The 14181-nt window shown below is 46.9% G+C and overlaps 1 protein-coding gene across 1 annotated transcript in view; it reads left to right on the plus strand.

The window, feature by feature from the left end:
* Positions 1-14181, plus strand: part of LOC104493182 (vasoactive intestinal polypeptide receptor-like) — a gene marked incomplete at both ends in the record, with an annotated part of 35043 nt that overhangs the window by 5733 nt on the left and 15129 nt on the right. Inside the window, one exon of the mRNA XM_010135814.1 lies at positions 10527-10634. Coding sequence (XP_010134116.1) covers positions 10527-10634 — 108 coding nt within the window. The remainder of the gene's footprint in view (positions 1-10526; positions 10635-14181) is intronic.

Genomic DNA, 14181 nt, shown 5'->3' on the forward strand with positions numbered 1-14181 from the left:
CGTCTGCTTCTCTGGTGGCACCCCCCGCCACTGCAATGTAAAACAAATCAATGCAGCAATACCGCAGCCTGGGGTTCTCCAAGGCACTTGGTAGTTTTAGGAGCTTGTAACAGAGGTCCTCAGTCCCCTGAATTATTTTGAAAATGCTTACAAACAGGTAACATAAGTGAACATTCCCAGCCCCACCGAAAACCAGGCTTCTACTCCAGGGCCTTTTTGAGCCGGGACATCTGCGCGCACTGCAGTGACTCTTAGCTGCTAATGCGGTTAGCAGCAGCAGGGAAGCTTTCCCGAGGCTTAGGAGGAGAGGATGGCTGAAGGGGTTTTGCTTTCCAGACTCGCAGATGGTGGCAAATCTCTCTCTCTCTGAAGTGTGGCTGAGCTCCTACAGGCTTCCTGCAAGGCAGGTCTCACTGCTGCGTTACTTTTTGCTGACTTCCACTTGAGTTTTTTCATGTCCTGATCCCTGAGCACAGAGGGGGTTTGGGGGTTTGTTTTTGAGAAAGCTTCACCTCTCCATGGCTGCACTTTACAGTTAAGCTTCACCTGAAGCACCCAAACAAAATAAAATAATTTAAAAAAAAGTAAACTCTTTTTTGTTAAAAAGACAAGAAAAGCAGTCAGGTCTAGGTCGACTGGCTCAGCTCGTTATCTGTTTGCCCCGTTATCGCTGATCAGTTTGCTGTGCAATCAGCTACTCCTCCCGGGGCAGGAGAGTCATTAGGGACAGCAGCTGAACGCGGTACGGTGACTGGGGTTTGGCTGGGACGAGCAGCTCTGGAGACCGTGCTGCTGTGCAGGGAGTCTGGCATCGCACGGTCAACAGCCCTCCCGGAGAGTGTGGGAATATTAGGCAGCGCTTGGGCACAGGAATCCTGGCCCGGTTTTGGAGATTAATGGCATAGAAGTTTGAGTATGAGTGAAAATATTCAAGAACAGAGAGAGAAAACCTTTAAACCACAGAAGACTCCTGACACCAGAGCCTGGTGACCTGAGCAGGTGGGATGCGGTTTTCTGCTTAATGTAGTTTTTTGGCTTCGTATCACAAAATCACTGAGATTGGGGGAAACCTCATCTAGTCCAACCCCCTGATTAAAGCACAGTCAATCAAGTCGTGTTTCTCAGGGCCATGTCCTGCTGGGTTGTGAATATTTCCAGGGCTAGAGACTCCACAGCCTCTCTAGACAATCTGTTCCTGTGTGTATGTCAACAGGGGAAGAACTATGGACTTTCCTGGTTTTCAGGTTGTGCCCATTGCCTCTTTTTTAGTTTTTTTTTTTATATTTCCCTGGAACACCATTGGATATTTATACACATTGCTGAGATCCCCCCTGAGCCTTCTCTTCTCTAGGCTGAGAAGTCCCAGCTTTCAGCCTTTCCTCATATGTGTGATGTTCCAGTCCCTTCATCTTCTTTGCAGCCCTCTGCTAGACTCTTTCCAGTATGTCCGTGACTCTCGTGTGCTGGGGAGCCCAGACCTGGACCCAACACCCCAGATGAATCTCATGGGCACTGAGCAGCAGGGAAGGACCACCCCCCTTGACCTGCAGGCAACACTTCTCCTAATTCAGCCCAGGATGGCATTCACCTTCTTTGTGTTGTGACACGGGCACATCGCTGGCTCTTGTTCATCTTGGTGTCCAGCAGGACCCCCATGTCCTTCTCTGCAGAGCTGCTCTCCAGCCTATACGAGTGCATAACGTTATCGCTTCCCAGGTGCAGGACTTTGCATTTCCCTTTTCTGATCTTCTATCACGTTATGATTTTTCAGGACTTTGTGGTTTTCTCCAAAAGGGAAGACCTTCAGCTTGATTTGGATCCTAAATTCTTCAAGTTCAAGTGAAACAAGGTCAGAACTTCACAGCTGGAGGCTGTTGGCATCCCGTGGAGTCACACCAGCATTTTGTCTGTCTGTTCCCCACTGTTCAGTAGTGTGGAAAGAGTTGAGATGATTTTCTAAGTGTCAGTGAAAATTGCCAATATCCATCAAGTAGCTGCCACAGTCGAGCTGCTTCTGATACCTTGAGTACTTCAGGGCTGCGCTTTATATTTGCCATCTAGACCTGTCTGTCTTGCAAGCAGGATTTGAATCCCAATCAGAAAGTCAGAAAAGTGGAAAACGTGAAAGAAAATAGTGCTCAACCCCCTCCCAGTGCCTGCTCACATCTGCTTAACTTGTACGTGCTTCACACTTGTTGGGGGGAATAGAGCTGAGTCCTTCAAGCTCGTCACCAGCATTGTCACATGCAAAGAAATCCGGGTGGGAAATGGCCAGTGCTGTTTAAACTCCGAATGCTGGTTTTGCTGTTCCACAGGCTTAGAGCGGAGGCTGGCTTGAAAAGCCAAATTTGGAGCCTGGGGTTCTTTGTCAGCCTCCCTTGAAGAAGTCAAGGCGTGTTTGATGGGAGAAGAAGCAGTGAACATATGGAAATTAAAAGTCAAGCTGGAAAAACGTTAATGAAGTTTAAATTAGGAGTCTGTTTATTCATCACCATCTGTTTATACTGCAGTAAGATAAGAAATAATTAATAGTTCCTTGCTTGCAAAAGTTCAAGTGAATTCTCACCTTCCAGTTGCATAAGACCTCCTGGCATAGATGATGTGTCGGTCAGGTTTGTGTTGCAGTCGGGTTATCAGCAGCTCGCCAGGCGCTCTGTTGCTAGAGCAGACGCTACGTGGCTGACGGCAGCTCAAAAGGCCGAGGTGGTGCAAACAGCAGGGCAGGGACGGGATGGACCACTCATCCCAGCCCGGGGAGATGCTGCATTTTCTGGCTGTGTCAGCGTGGTGGTGCGTCCCTGAGGCCTGCCAGGTGCTCACGTGGGTGCTCCTGACACCTTCGTATACTTGAGGGTGGATGGTTTCGTTAGCAGAAGGCGACTTTTAAACTCAGGAACAGAGGGAGCCTTTAGCTGAGCCCCAGAACTGGCAGATTTGAAGGGTGGTGGCTTCCAGGAGAAATACACATCTTGGCAGATGTCCAAGGGGGGATCCGGGTGATAATATAAGGTAGCACTGGTGCAGCCAGAGCAGAGACCTGTCCCCAGGTTGAGAAGATGTGCAGAAAGTCTTTGCTTTTGGAGGGGGGAACAGGCAGGTTTGTCCTTGTGGTTCAGAGCAGTCAAAGAAAAAAATCAAGAAAAATAGACAGACCCTTGGACAGGGGTTGAGTCTTGAGAGCCCTTAACCACCCATCAAAGTTCTTAGCAGATGCTTTTAGATAATCAGTGTGGCCTCCAGGTGTCATTTCAGAATTAGACAGGGCTCGCGTAAGTCTTGTATCGTGTTCACCAGCCCCTCCAAAAATCTCATATATCCTGGCCATCAGGAATGGCATTAAACGGCCACTGCTGGTCAGCTAAGCCAAGCCCTGAGGATCTAGGCAACATGGTCAATGAGGCCTGGGGAGGAGTTTAGTTCAATCTAAAATAGATACCTATGTTTGATCTTAATGAGCTGTAATTATGCCGTAATTGCTGTAGGAGAGTCTGTTCCACAGCTAATCCCAGATTGGTAAACTGTGAGGGCGTTGCCAAGGGGGCTGTCGCTTACCTGTTTGCCGTCAGAGAGCAAGTCAAGCCGAGCACGTCGGTGGAAGGTTTGCCATATCCTGAGCTCTCATCTTGATGTTACTTTTCAAGTTGCTGTAAACGTTTAAGCAAGTCAAGGAATTCATGCAGATTGGACTAATCGTTGGAATGTTGAGGAAGGGACTCCTGCCTCTCACAGCACTTGACCATCCACAGGAACAGCTGCGTTCATGTCCTGTCCTTGCTTGGCCTGTTCTGTTAGGAAGACCCACAAAATCTCTAATGCTTTCCTCCTCACAACATCCCTGTCTCCGTCTGGTAGGTAAGACGGTGAATGACGGAGAAGCTCCAGCCTGGCTGAGTCCTATTTTAGATCTTACGTTATCAGGGTGGTCACTCTTGCATCCCCAACAGTCAAAAAAGCCTTGCTAGAGGTTGAGCCTCGTCATCTTCACCATGAATTGCTGTCTGGAGGCGCCAGCATGGGAAAAGCCATGTAGGAGGAGGAAGAACCTAAAATCCAAGTCTGGTTCTCTATAAATCCAGTTTTCTGGAAGAGCAGGGGGATTTGAACAAGGAATGAGGAAGCCCTGGAGTAATCCTTCAAGCATGTTCCCTGTCACAGCACTAGAGATCTACTTCATTTAGGTGATAATTTTAGGAGATAATTTATGTCTTTGGAAATCCACTTGGTAAATCTTTGTCTTAAATCTTGGATCTTTTGTTTCACTTTACATGTTCTGGAATTAGGGAGAAGGGCTCACAAATTTGATGTATAAAAAGGTTGATCCGAAGGGATGAAAAAAGTCAAGTTTGCTTAGTTTTTTGGTTAAAGAAAGGCTGAAAGATTAGAAACTTTTTTTTAACTTGTTTCCTAGTAGATGTTGACGATAAAATTTGTAAGATTTTCATGCTTAAAAATAATCCTCCAGCGATAATCTCTGTGATTTCTTTCACACTGTTTCAAATGACTCAGTCTGGGGGGTTAAGGTGAGCTTTCCTTCATATGTCGCTGAGTGAAATTTCTGCAGACATTTAGGAAGAAAGATATCTGTTAACATTTCCTGTTGCGTGCTCAGACAGCTTCTACTGGAGGCCACTGCAGAAGTGCAAACAAGTTTTAATAGTACGTAACGGTGTTCTTGTTACTCTCCAGCTCGTACACAGAGTGGGGAAAATGAAATCAAGGTCTCTGTCTTGCCATAGATGTGGAAGCCAAGTCCAAGGTAAACTCTTTTCAGTTACCACCAATCTGGGGATCTTTTTTGCGTTCTGTGATTCCCAAGAAGCCCCATCCCTGGCCCCATCCCAGGTCAGTTGGCCCTTGGGGCTCTGAGCCCCCTGCTCTGGGTGCAGATGTCCCTGTTCCCTGCAGGGGGTTGGACTGGAGGAGCTTTGAAGGTCCCTTCAACCCAAACCAGTCTGTGATTTTCTGCTGAACTGGGGCTGCAGAACCCTCACTGAGAGCACGGCAGTGGTGGGAAGGAAATGCTACAGTGTCAGGGCTTTGCATGCCCTGGCAGGACTGTGGTTTTCCTTCAGCTCAGTGGTTTCTCTCTCACATCCTGCCTGCAGTGCTGGAGTGATAGCAGGCAGCATGGTAGGCAAAACCCCACCCAAATTAAATGCAAAGCCATGGAAAGTTGAAAGCGGAGCTCTGAGGGGGTGGGTTTGCTTCAGAGCAGACTGTTGGTGTCGATAGAAATAAAAAGGTGATAAGCTGGTGGAGGAGAGATGCCCGCAGGATGCTTGAGTGTGTGAGTGGGGCCGGGGGGGGAGGACACTGCAGGGAATGCAGGAGGGGAAGGGTTGAATTTTGCAGGGGAGGGTGGGAGGATTCATTTCGTGAAACCTCGGAGCCAAGCTAGTCCTGGTCAAACCCAACCTGCCACGGGAACATAGGAGAAAACCCTATTCTGCAAGTCCAGGTCAGGGCAGGATGGGGTAGAATTAAAATCACGAAAGATACAGGAGAGAAATGATAGGGAACTGCTTCCGTGCTAGGAGCGGCTCAGTAGGCTGGGACACTTCAGCTTGGGAAAGAGATGCCTGAGGAGGGATGTGAAAGAGGATTTTATGTTTTTTCTCCGCAGGGTAAGGGATCTTGTGGTTAGGTTGCGAATAGTTCTGTCTTCGTAAAAGAACTGGGCAATTTCTGATGAGACCTGCAGTGAGCAGGTTCAAAGTGAATTCAGAGGAGGATGTATTTCTTCTGCCAGCAGACATTTAAACTGCGCAGCCCTTTGGCCCAGGAGGTTGTGAATTTTAAAAATCCCCGGAGGTTCAGAAGCGAGATTGAATTGCATTTAATTTAGAAGATTCATGGGCGAAAAAGAATGTATCCAAGGTATTTGGCCTTTAAAGGTCCCTTCCGAATCAAAGCATTCTATGATTCTATTTTTTATTTTTATATACAACTTCTAAGAGGTAAAGAGATTATCCGTGTTTCAGGAAGTCTCTGCTCGTTGGAGATGGCGGCAGCAGTAGCAACCCAAGGCCGGCGATGGGCTTTCCTAAGCTCTACCCGACTGAATTCAAGCTGCCTGTGTGGAACTGAGTTAGTAGATTGTTGCGGGGACCATCTTCTGGGGTCTCATTTCTTCAGTCAGACGGCAGCTTAGCGCTCAGCTGGGACAAGAAGGCGGGTGCAATGATGATTGGTTGAAATGAGACCAAACTGGGCAAACCATGGGTGAGCACCGTGAGCTCATCAGTGGGAGAACAAATGTTGCCCAGTAGCCTCCATCCTCAGTCCAGAGAGGATGGGAACTGCCTGCTGATAGCAAATTGGAGTGAAAATGAGTTTCCACTGCAAGCACACCAGCCCGTGCTGGTACCCCGTGATACCGCAGCTTGGCTTTATCAAGCATCATGATTGCCTTGCTGTTATCGCCCCATGGGTAGGGAGAGGCGCGCAGAGATCCCGAGATACCCCAGGCAGCAAATGGGGATCTTTGCATCTGAATGTGGATTTGAAGAGCAGAAGTCTTGTGTGCTAACGTCCTTCAGAAGAGACCAGACCTGACCCCATTCACTGGGAAGAATTTGAGAGATGTGCTGAAAGGTTGTTCTTTCTGAATCGGGAGCTCACCTGGGTTAAGAGAGCGCCTGGCAGCAGCCTGCTGCCATTCCTTCCTTGCCTCGGCCAAGCCTGGTCACACCTCCGGGCCGTGCCAGACTCTGGAAGTCATGTTTATTCATGAAGGAAAGTTATTCTCTGCTGCTTCCTAGATAAGCTTTGACCTTATATTTGCTGTAAGTGTAGATATGACTCAAATAATGTTAAACTCACATGGTTTTTGTGCCAGTTCTGCAAGCCACTGTATACTTGTGCCTTGTGGTGATTGACCTGTTTTCTGTTTATTAACCTTTTAAAGGGAGAGGAGAGGAGGGCCTGGGATTTGATTCACATTTAGCAGAGACAGTGGAAAGGGTTATCACCACCTGCAGCTGGGGAGGGGTTTCCTGGGTGTCAGCGGTCTTCACCCACTTCTTCTGAGTCAGAACCTCTCCGAGGAGGGCTCTCCAGAGCCCAGCTGAGACTGATGCAGCCTTTGGCTTGCACTTGGGGCGTTTGGCTTGCAAAGAGGGAGGCTGAGCTGCTGGGTGCAAAGGTCTGGACTCCAGTGTGTGCCTGACAGCCTCCAGCTCACTCCTTGAGCAAGACCTCAGGAGCCCGCTTCAGGAGGGAGAGAGGAGGCTGCCAGTGATGACACTAACTGCCTGGTGTGCGGTGCAGTGATGAGCAGTTTGATCTGCTTAGCTGAATGAAGGTTAAAGGCAGCTTCGTTCGAGTCAGGAAGGATTTCTCCCTGCAGCCCTCCAGAAGATGTTTGGCTCCAGCGAGCACTTCACGATCCACCAGGCAACAGCAGGATAAAGCTGAGTGTCTGGAAGTCACAGTTAAAATAATTGGAAGGGAAGAGACTCTCTTATATATATGTATGTATATATTTATCATGACAAGAGTTTAAGAGCGTGCCTGGTTACCTGGGGATGTGGTAAGTGCTACTGTCTTGAAAAATTTTTACACTGTTTCTCCAAACTCACTTGTGGTCCTTCCCAAAGCAAAGCACAGCCCGTGGCAGGGATATTGCTTGGCTTTTGGTAACAAGCAGGGGAGCAGAGCAGTTCCTTTGATCGAAACGGAGTCGAAGGGCCGGGGTACTCATGGCTCATGCACTCGCGGCCTTGGGAAGGGATTGGTAAATACCTTTGCATCCTTCCTGCAGCCACTGAGTGCGAGGGGGAAGACAACATTTCTTATTAATAGATATTAAGAAGCACTTAGCGATTACCAAACGTGATTTCATCAGGCAAAACAAATTGTCATCTTTACTACATCCGTGAAGGCCAAGTGAGGCCACAGGGAAGAGAGGGATTTCCTTTTTCCAAGACACATGATGGCTGTTTCTGCCCTCAGATCGTTTTCTTAGGACATGACTGACTGTTGCCTGCCAGCCTGCCGATCCCAGCACTCTGCCGGGGTGAGGTCTGTATGTTTTGGAGAAAGCAAGCCGTGTTCTGGAAGACTGCTTGATAAAGGCTGTCCATGTCATGGTTTGGATGCACAAACTTTTGCCTCATGGTGTGTGGGATGACTAGAGGGTGCGAATGCAAAGCGTCTTGCAGGTACCAGGTACCAATCTGCGTATTGTTCCGATCCATTAGACTTGAGTGACTCCTGCAGGCCCTCTCCCAGTCACCGGAGAGGAGACACCACCTCCGAAGAAGGATTCATTTTCTGGTTTCCATTGGCTTCTTTAGGTTTACACGTCTGACTTGTAGATGCATAAATCTAGGGATGTGAATCCCACATGTAGAACCTGGACCCTTCCAGGCAGCCAGGAAACATTGGCAGCACATCTTGGGGGGCAATGAGGAAGAAAGTTGCTGGAAGAGCTAATAGGCAGATCTGAGAGGTCTTTACAGAGGCAAAAAATTTTTAAAATCCATTTTGTGTGTCTTGCAAAGCCACTCTTGTGCATCTTCACTTTATTTTATTCAAAGAGAGCTTTTGTTACACCTAAAGCTTGCTTTGTGCCATCACAGGTGGTGGCGAAAAATCCCCATGCTGAAAAAGATACAGGTGACAAAAACTCTGAAAACTACGTAATTCGGGACGTTTTAAAAGCCACCTGATACCATCACCTTGTGTTTTATTTTGCATTCTAACCTGCCCTGAGGTAATGGGTGCACTATAATTTATTGAGGCTGATGGAGGAAAAAGATTGTAGGACATGAAAGATTTTGTCATGAAATCATCTATTTTCCATGGGCAGAATATCTAATATCTAATACCTTTGGAGCTGCTGGCTGTTTGGTGGCAGATAAGCACGACACTGCGGAAACGGAGCCTTGTGCCTGGTATTAGAAACCCGAAAGCTGAATTTTAATGAACGCTACAGGAGAGCGCTCACGAAGACGATACCAGCAGTCATTCCATTTTTCGGGCGCCGATAAACCCACCTCAGGACTTCATTTGAAAAGTTCTGTTTGCTCGTGAAAGAAGGGAGGAAAAACCTGTAAAATAACTTTGAGAGAGAGCTGAGGGTTCTTTTTCAGCTTCAAAGCAGTTTTGGGTGATCTCTTTATCGATCTGAGACAGCACGTTGCCTCGCTCTGAACAGACTGATGATGACACCTGCCTTTTTATTAGCTCAGGTAGTAAAAGATGGTTTAAAGGAGGAATTTCAGATCGGGATATAACTACCCAGAAATGCAACTTGACGGTGGTTTTCGTAGTTCCCTTTGCTGGCACGTGAGAAGTGTTTTCTCAAAGCTTTCTTCTTCATGTTCTGGTGCCTCCTGTGAGGCTGTTGACCTGAGCAGCAGCGTGTTAGTCACATTTGGGGAAGTGTTGCAATCTAATGGGGCATGACAAATAACCGAGAGCAGAGATGCTATAAAAAAGTGAGGTCTGTTGACAACCCATCTATCTAACCGAGGCAGCAATTCAAGTGCCTGGCTGTTGGAAATTTTTTTTTTTTTTTAAAAAGTGTTTTCACCATCCTAGTGAGAACTCTAAAATATGTAACAGGCTGAAGCAAAAATCTGATTATTTTTTTTATTTTATTTTTTTAATATTTTTTTATTCAGGTCTGCCAGCTCCTTTGGGCTTCAGTGCTATCCTTATGTTCTTCAGCAGTGCAGCGTGGTATCATTAATGTCTGTTGAGAAAGCAGAAATAAGAGCAAAATCAGAACAATATATTATAACTCTATAGGAAGGACATGCAATTTTTTTTTCTCCCAGGAAGTTTTGATTAAGAAAATCTTCAGAAATGCTGAATTTTAAGAAAATCCAGTGTTCTTTCCCCAAGGTCAGGTCCATTGGTTGTACCTTCATTCCTGGCTTGGATAACTAGGGGTGTTACCCTTGCATAGAGAGCATCTCCTGGCAGCAGCACTGTCCCTCCTCAGCCCCCCGCGGTGTTTTGTGCCTTCGCCCTTTTTAAGGAGAAAAACCCCTTCTGCAGAAGAGATGTGGCTCCTGATCCCTTGATTGTCATCAGGGTCCTCGTCCTGCTGAGCACATCCCCTGCACAATCCTCTCATTTCAAGGGGTAGAAAAGCTGGTGACAGAAGTTTGGGGGAAGCAGAGAAGGAAGGGGAGCGTCTCACCTGTGCAGACCAGGTGAGATAAGGGCAGGGAAGAGAGGTATTTAATTAGGCATTTCTGCCTTTTTCATCGAACAAAGGCGCTGTTCTCTATGAACTCTGGTTGGCCTGGTTCTTGCACTGATCTGCTGTTCCTTCTGTGCTGATTTCTGGGAAATTACAGACACCACCAGTGCTGAATTTCAGGGACTGGGGTAGCTGAAAGCTGCATGGTTAAAGAAAGTATTTCTGTGCCGTTCCTTCCAAGAGGTGCCTTCACCGGGTGATAGGCTCCACACCCCTTTTCACAGCTGCTTTGCTGTGCCCTGGTTCCTCTGCTCCATCCAGCAGACACCACTCGTGCTTGTTCTACCATCCGCTTTCCTCTTTTCTCCAGGTTGCAGAAGACAGTGGGACAACATCACATGCTGGCCTGAAGCGGAGGTGGGAGAAGTTGTGGTACGGCCGTGCCCAAAGTACTTCAGATTCCTCACCACTTTTCTCGGTAAGCAAACCAGAGAGCTCGTGTCACTGAGATGGGTTTACGGCTTCACTGCCTGGGGGGTTTCACATCATATCACAGAGGAAGCTTCTTGGTATAATCAGTGGGAGAAACAAGCTCTTTGCTTAAGTAAAGGAGGTTCCCAAGCCCTACGTGAACCGTTAGAGCATCCTCCATATCCTTCTTGCAGCACCGTGTACTACTCGAGCGCGTAGGGATGCAAACATGGCTCCAATAATAGGGATGTTGGGCAGTGAAAACTGAATCACGCTGTGTAATAGTGTGTTTGTTGAACAGGCTAGCACTGTAATTAATTACGTCTCTGACATAAAATAAGCAAGCTGAAAGGCTACATAATAGTATTTTTCTGCTGAAGTGACAAATTTGGCCACAGGCCAAGAAATTAATCTGACAAATAATGGGCAGGAAAGGTTAATGGAGAAAGTAGCTTAACTCAGTCTTCAGGGTGTTCTGGGAAGCTTTAATTTAAAAGTGAAGATACAATATCGTCCTTGTTTAACGGGCCAGGGCACCTCACTGATTAACCAGCTATCACATGACTTGCCCAAGGCCATGCTAACAGTGGAGCCAGAAGGGAAATTCAAAATCCCCAGAGTTCCATCCTAGTGATGTAACCTCCCAGACTCCAAAACTCCTCAGAAGTTCATCACCGCAGCGTCAACACCCAGGGGAAGCAGGCAGAAGCCGCTGTAATACCACGTCTTGCAGGACAAGCCCCCTGTGTGTTGGTCCAGCTGTGTGGAATAACTGCCTGCTGTTGATGCTTTGTGCCCTCTCCGCTCCTGAGCTGAATATTTGCTCACCGAGTTCTAGAAACCCAGCACAGTTGGTTAAACAGGAAGAAAAACCTTCCTAAGAAACTTTTCTAGATACTTCAGCCCACCAGAGCAGAGCATCAAGGGAAGTATTTGTAGGTAATTGATCATATATATCTTATATAATTGTGGCTGTGTTGAACTTTAGCTCAGGAAAGTGGGTGCCTTTAATTGTGCAAGCTTACGAGACTCAAGAAACTTGCCCATTCACGGTAAGTACTGCTCTCCAAGATGTCCTAGGATGTCTTGGTCTCCAGGTTCTGCGGAGAAAGGTGCAGTTCTCCCACAGTTCATGTGTTGCTGGATCTCTCAAATACTATCTCAAGTATCTCAAAATACTTGTGCTTAAATGGTTCCTATTCTGGGAGAACTCCAGACTCCACCAAGAGCTCTTAGGGCATCACTTGGGCCCTTATCTCATTGTACCAGACCAATAAAGAGTCTCAAACCAACCCATGACCTTCCCCTGCATACCCATGTTGCAGTGGAGCTGCTGGCATTTGTGCTGTTCTGTGAGCAGTGAGCTCGGCAAAAGTCTTCTACCCCTGCAGCTGGCAACGTCAGCAGCCTTCTGGGGGGGGTCTCATTGCTTTGGTGAGTTTCCTCTGGTTAAACGTAGTTTTCTGCATCTGATGTCATCCAGGGATTCCAGTTACTGGAGAGCTGGCTGGTGTGGTCAGTTGTGGCTAGGGCACGAGTCATCTCGTCAGAAACGAGCCACTTACGGAGGCCGGATGAACAGTACCACAGAAATTCCTGTTTCTCCTCACTTAGTATGGTAAAGCGCCGAGTGACTTGCTTTGTTGGAGGAAGCGGATTCAGCACCTCTTTAATCCCTGCCGTTTCTTATGCAGACGTGTCAGTACGAGATAGGCGTCCGGGATCCCGTGAACGTCAACAGTCACCCAGTCAGTGCGGCCAGCTGACAGCTGTGGACACAGCTGTGAGCTGAGCTGTGCTCAGGAACCCGAGCAGCTCTTCAGATGTCATCTGCTGTGTTGATAAGTGTTCTGTTGAGTGTAGAACAAAGGCAGGCACTAAGCTCACAGGTAGACACCTATCATGGTAGACACCGAGGCGCCCACTCAGTTTCCTACTCTTAACCATCTACTGCCATTTGAGACCCTCTGATGGATCTAAGAAATCCATGAGGTTGCCTCGATGGGTGCTGAGATCCCTGTAGTTAGTTAACAAAGCAATTTCCGACCTGGAATGGCTTTGGTGTCGATGGATTTTAGAGTCTTCCGTGAGTAAACCTATCTCTGAGCTTGTTTTACAGTCAGTGGGGAGAAACAGGCCCCTCAGAGGCACAGTTTAGCTGACTTTTAGACTTCGACCTCGGGATGAGTTGAATAACATTGGTGAACCAAGTATTTCTCTCCATTTACCATGGAATGATGACAGAGAGGTTCTGTCAGATGTGAATGTCTCACATGCGGGCGAATCCCACCTTTCAGAGCACACGTGCTGGCAGCTCCTTTTGTAAGCAGAGGAACCAAGGCCGTTGCCAAAGCAGCAAGAACAGCTTTGATTTTCTCTGCACTGTGCACTTTGTACCATCATACACCAAGGTGGAAAGCAGATATGGTCTTAAACAAAGGGAAGGTAAGAGTGTCTCTTGTTTTATAGGGTTTGCTGCAAAATTAATGCCGTTAAAGTTTGTGAAGCAGTTCTTCCTTTGCTACCTTCTTAGTGGGTATCATTGAATGGCTTTCAAGGAAACCAGTCATCTGGTTAACGTTTATGTCTTCCTCTTGGATCCCTTTGCAGGAATGTGAAAGCTTATACCAAGTTGTGAGCAAGAGAAAACATTTTTCATATTTATAGCAGGAAAAAGGGTGAAATACTGGGAAACAAAGCGTTAAGAGTGATTTTCCTGCCTAATGGAAGATACGCTCTCCAAGTGACTAATACCCTATCTCATGGTAAACGAAGGATAAAATGTCCCGTGGCATTTAGAAACCGTAAAATGCCTAGCATAGTCCTGATGTCATTTGACATTAAATTTTTATGCCATTCACAAATCCAGAAGATTTTCATTATTTCATGACATTCGTCAGTACGATGCAAAGGAGATCGATGAAAATACTTTTGGCACCTTTCGTCATTAAAGTGCGTTTCTTGCGATCCCTTGACCAGAGCATCCCAGCTTTCTTTTGATGCATAGAAGGTGACATTTGTAACGAGGATTTGTTACCCTCCGTTACCCAAAAGCAAATTGTCCATCGTGCACAAGTTAAACAGTAAAAAGTAGCACTGACAGTTTTAAAGTTTTAACTAGGAGATTAATTGACTTAAGGGGGCAGAGGTGGGAATAACCAAACTCTGGAATCCCACTCAGTGAGGTGAGATCTTCTGAGTTTCAGGCTTGCCAAACTCCTTTTTTCTTCTGGTGCTCTGAATTTGCTTCTGCTTTCCCCTGCCTCATGAACACGTTTTACTTCTCCAGGGTACAAGAGGATAGGAGATGACTTGTTTCATCCTACAGTGGTTTCCAAACCTGTTGCCACTGCTTTCTGGTCTCCCCTGTCACATGCAAATGACAAACTGAGCAGTGGAAGATAGATATCCTGGAAAATAGAATACTACTACTAATAGAATACTACCCATCCTACTAGAAGAGACTTGAAGATTGTGGCTTAGTGACACTTGCTTGGTTTAGTAACAGAAGGTGAGAGTCCCCATTGCAAGAGTGAAATCAAGGAGGGAAAAGA

Source organism: Buceros rhinoceros, unplaced genomic scaffold (genome assembly GCF_000710305.1).
Source record: "Buceros rhinoceros silvestris isolate BGI_N320 unplaced genomic scaffold, ASM71030v1 scaffold2685, whole genome shotgun sequence".
NCBI classification, from domain to species: domain Eukaryota; kingdom Metazoa; phylum Chordata; class Aves; order Bucerotiformes; family Bucerotidae; genus Buceros; species Buceros rhinoceros.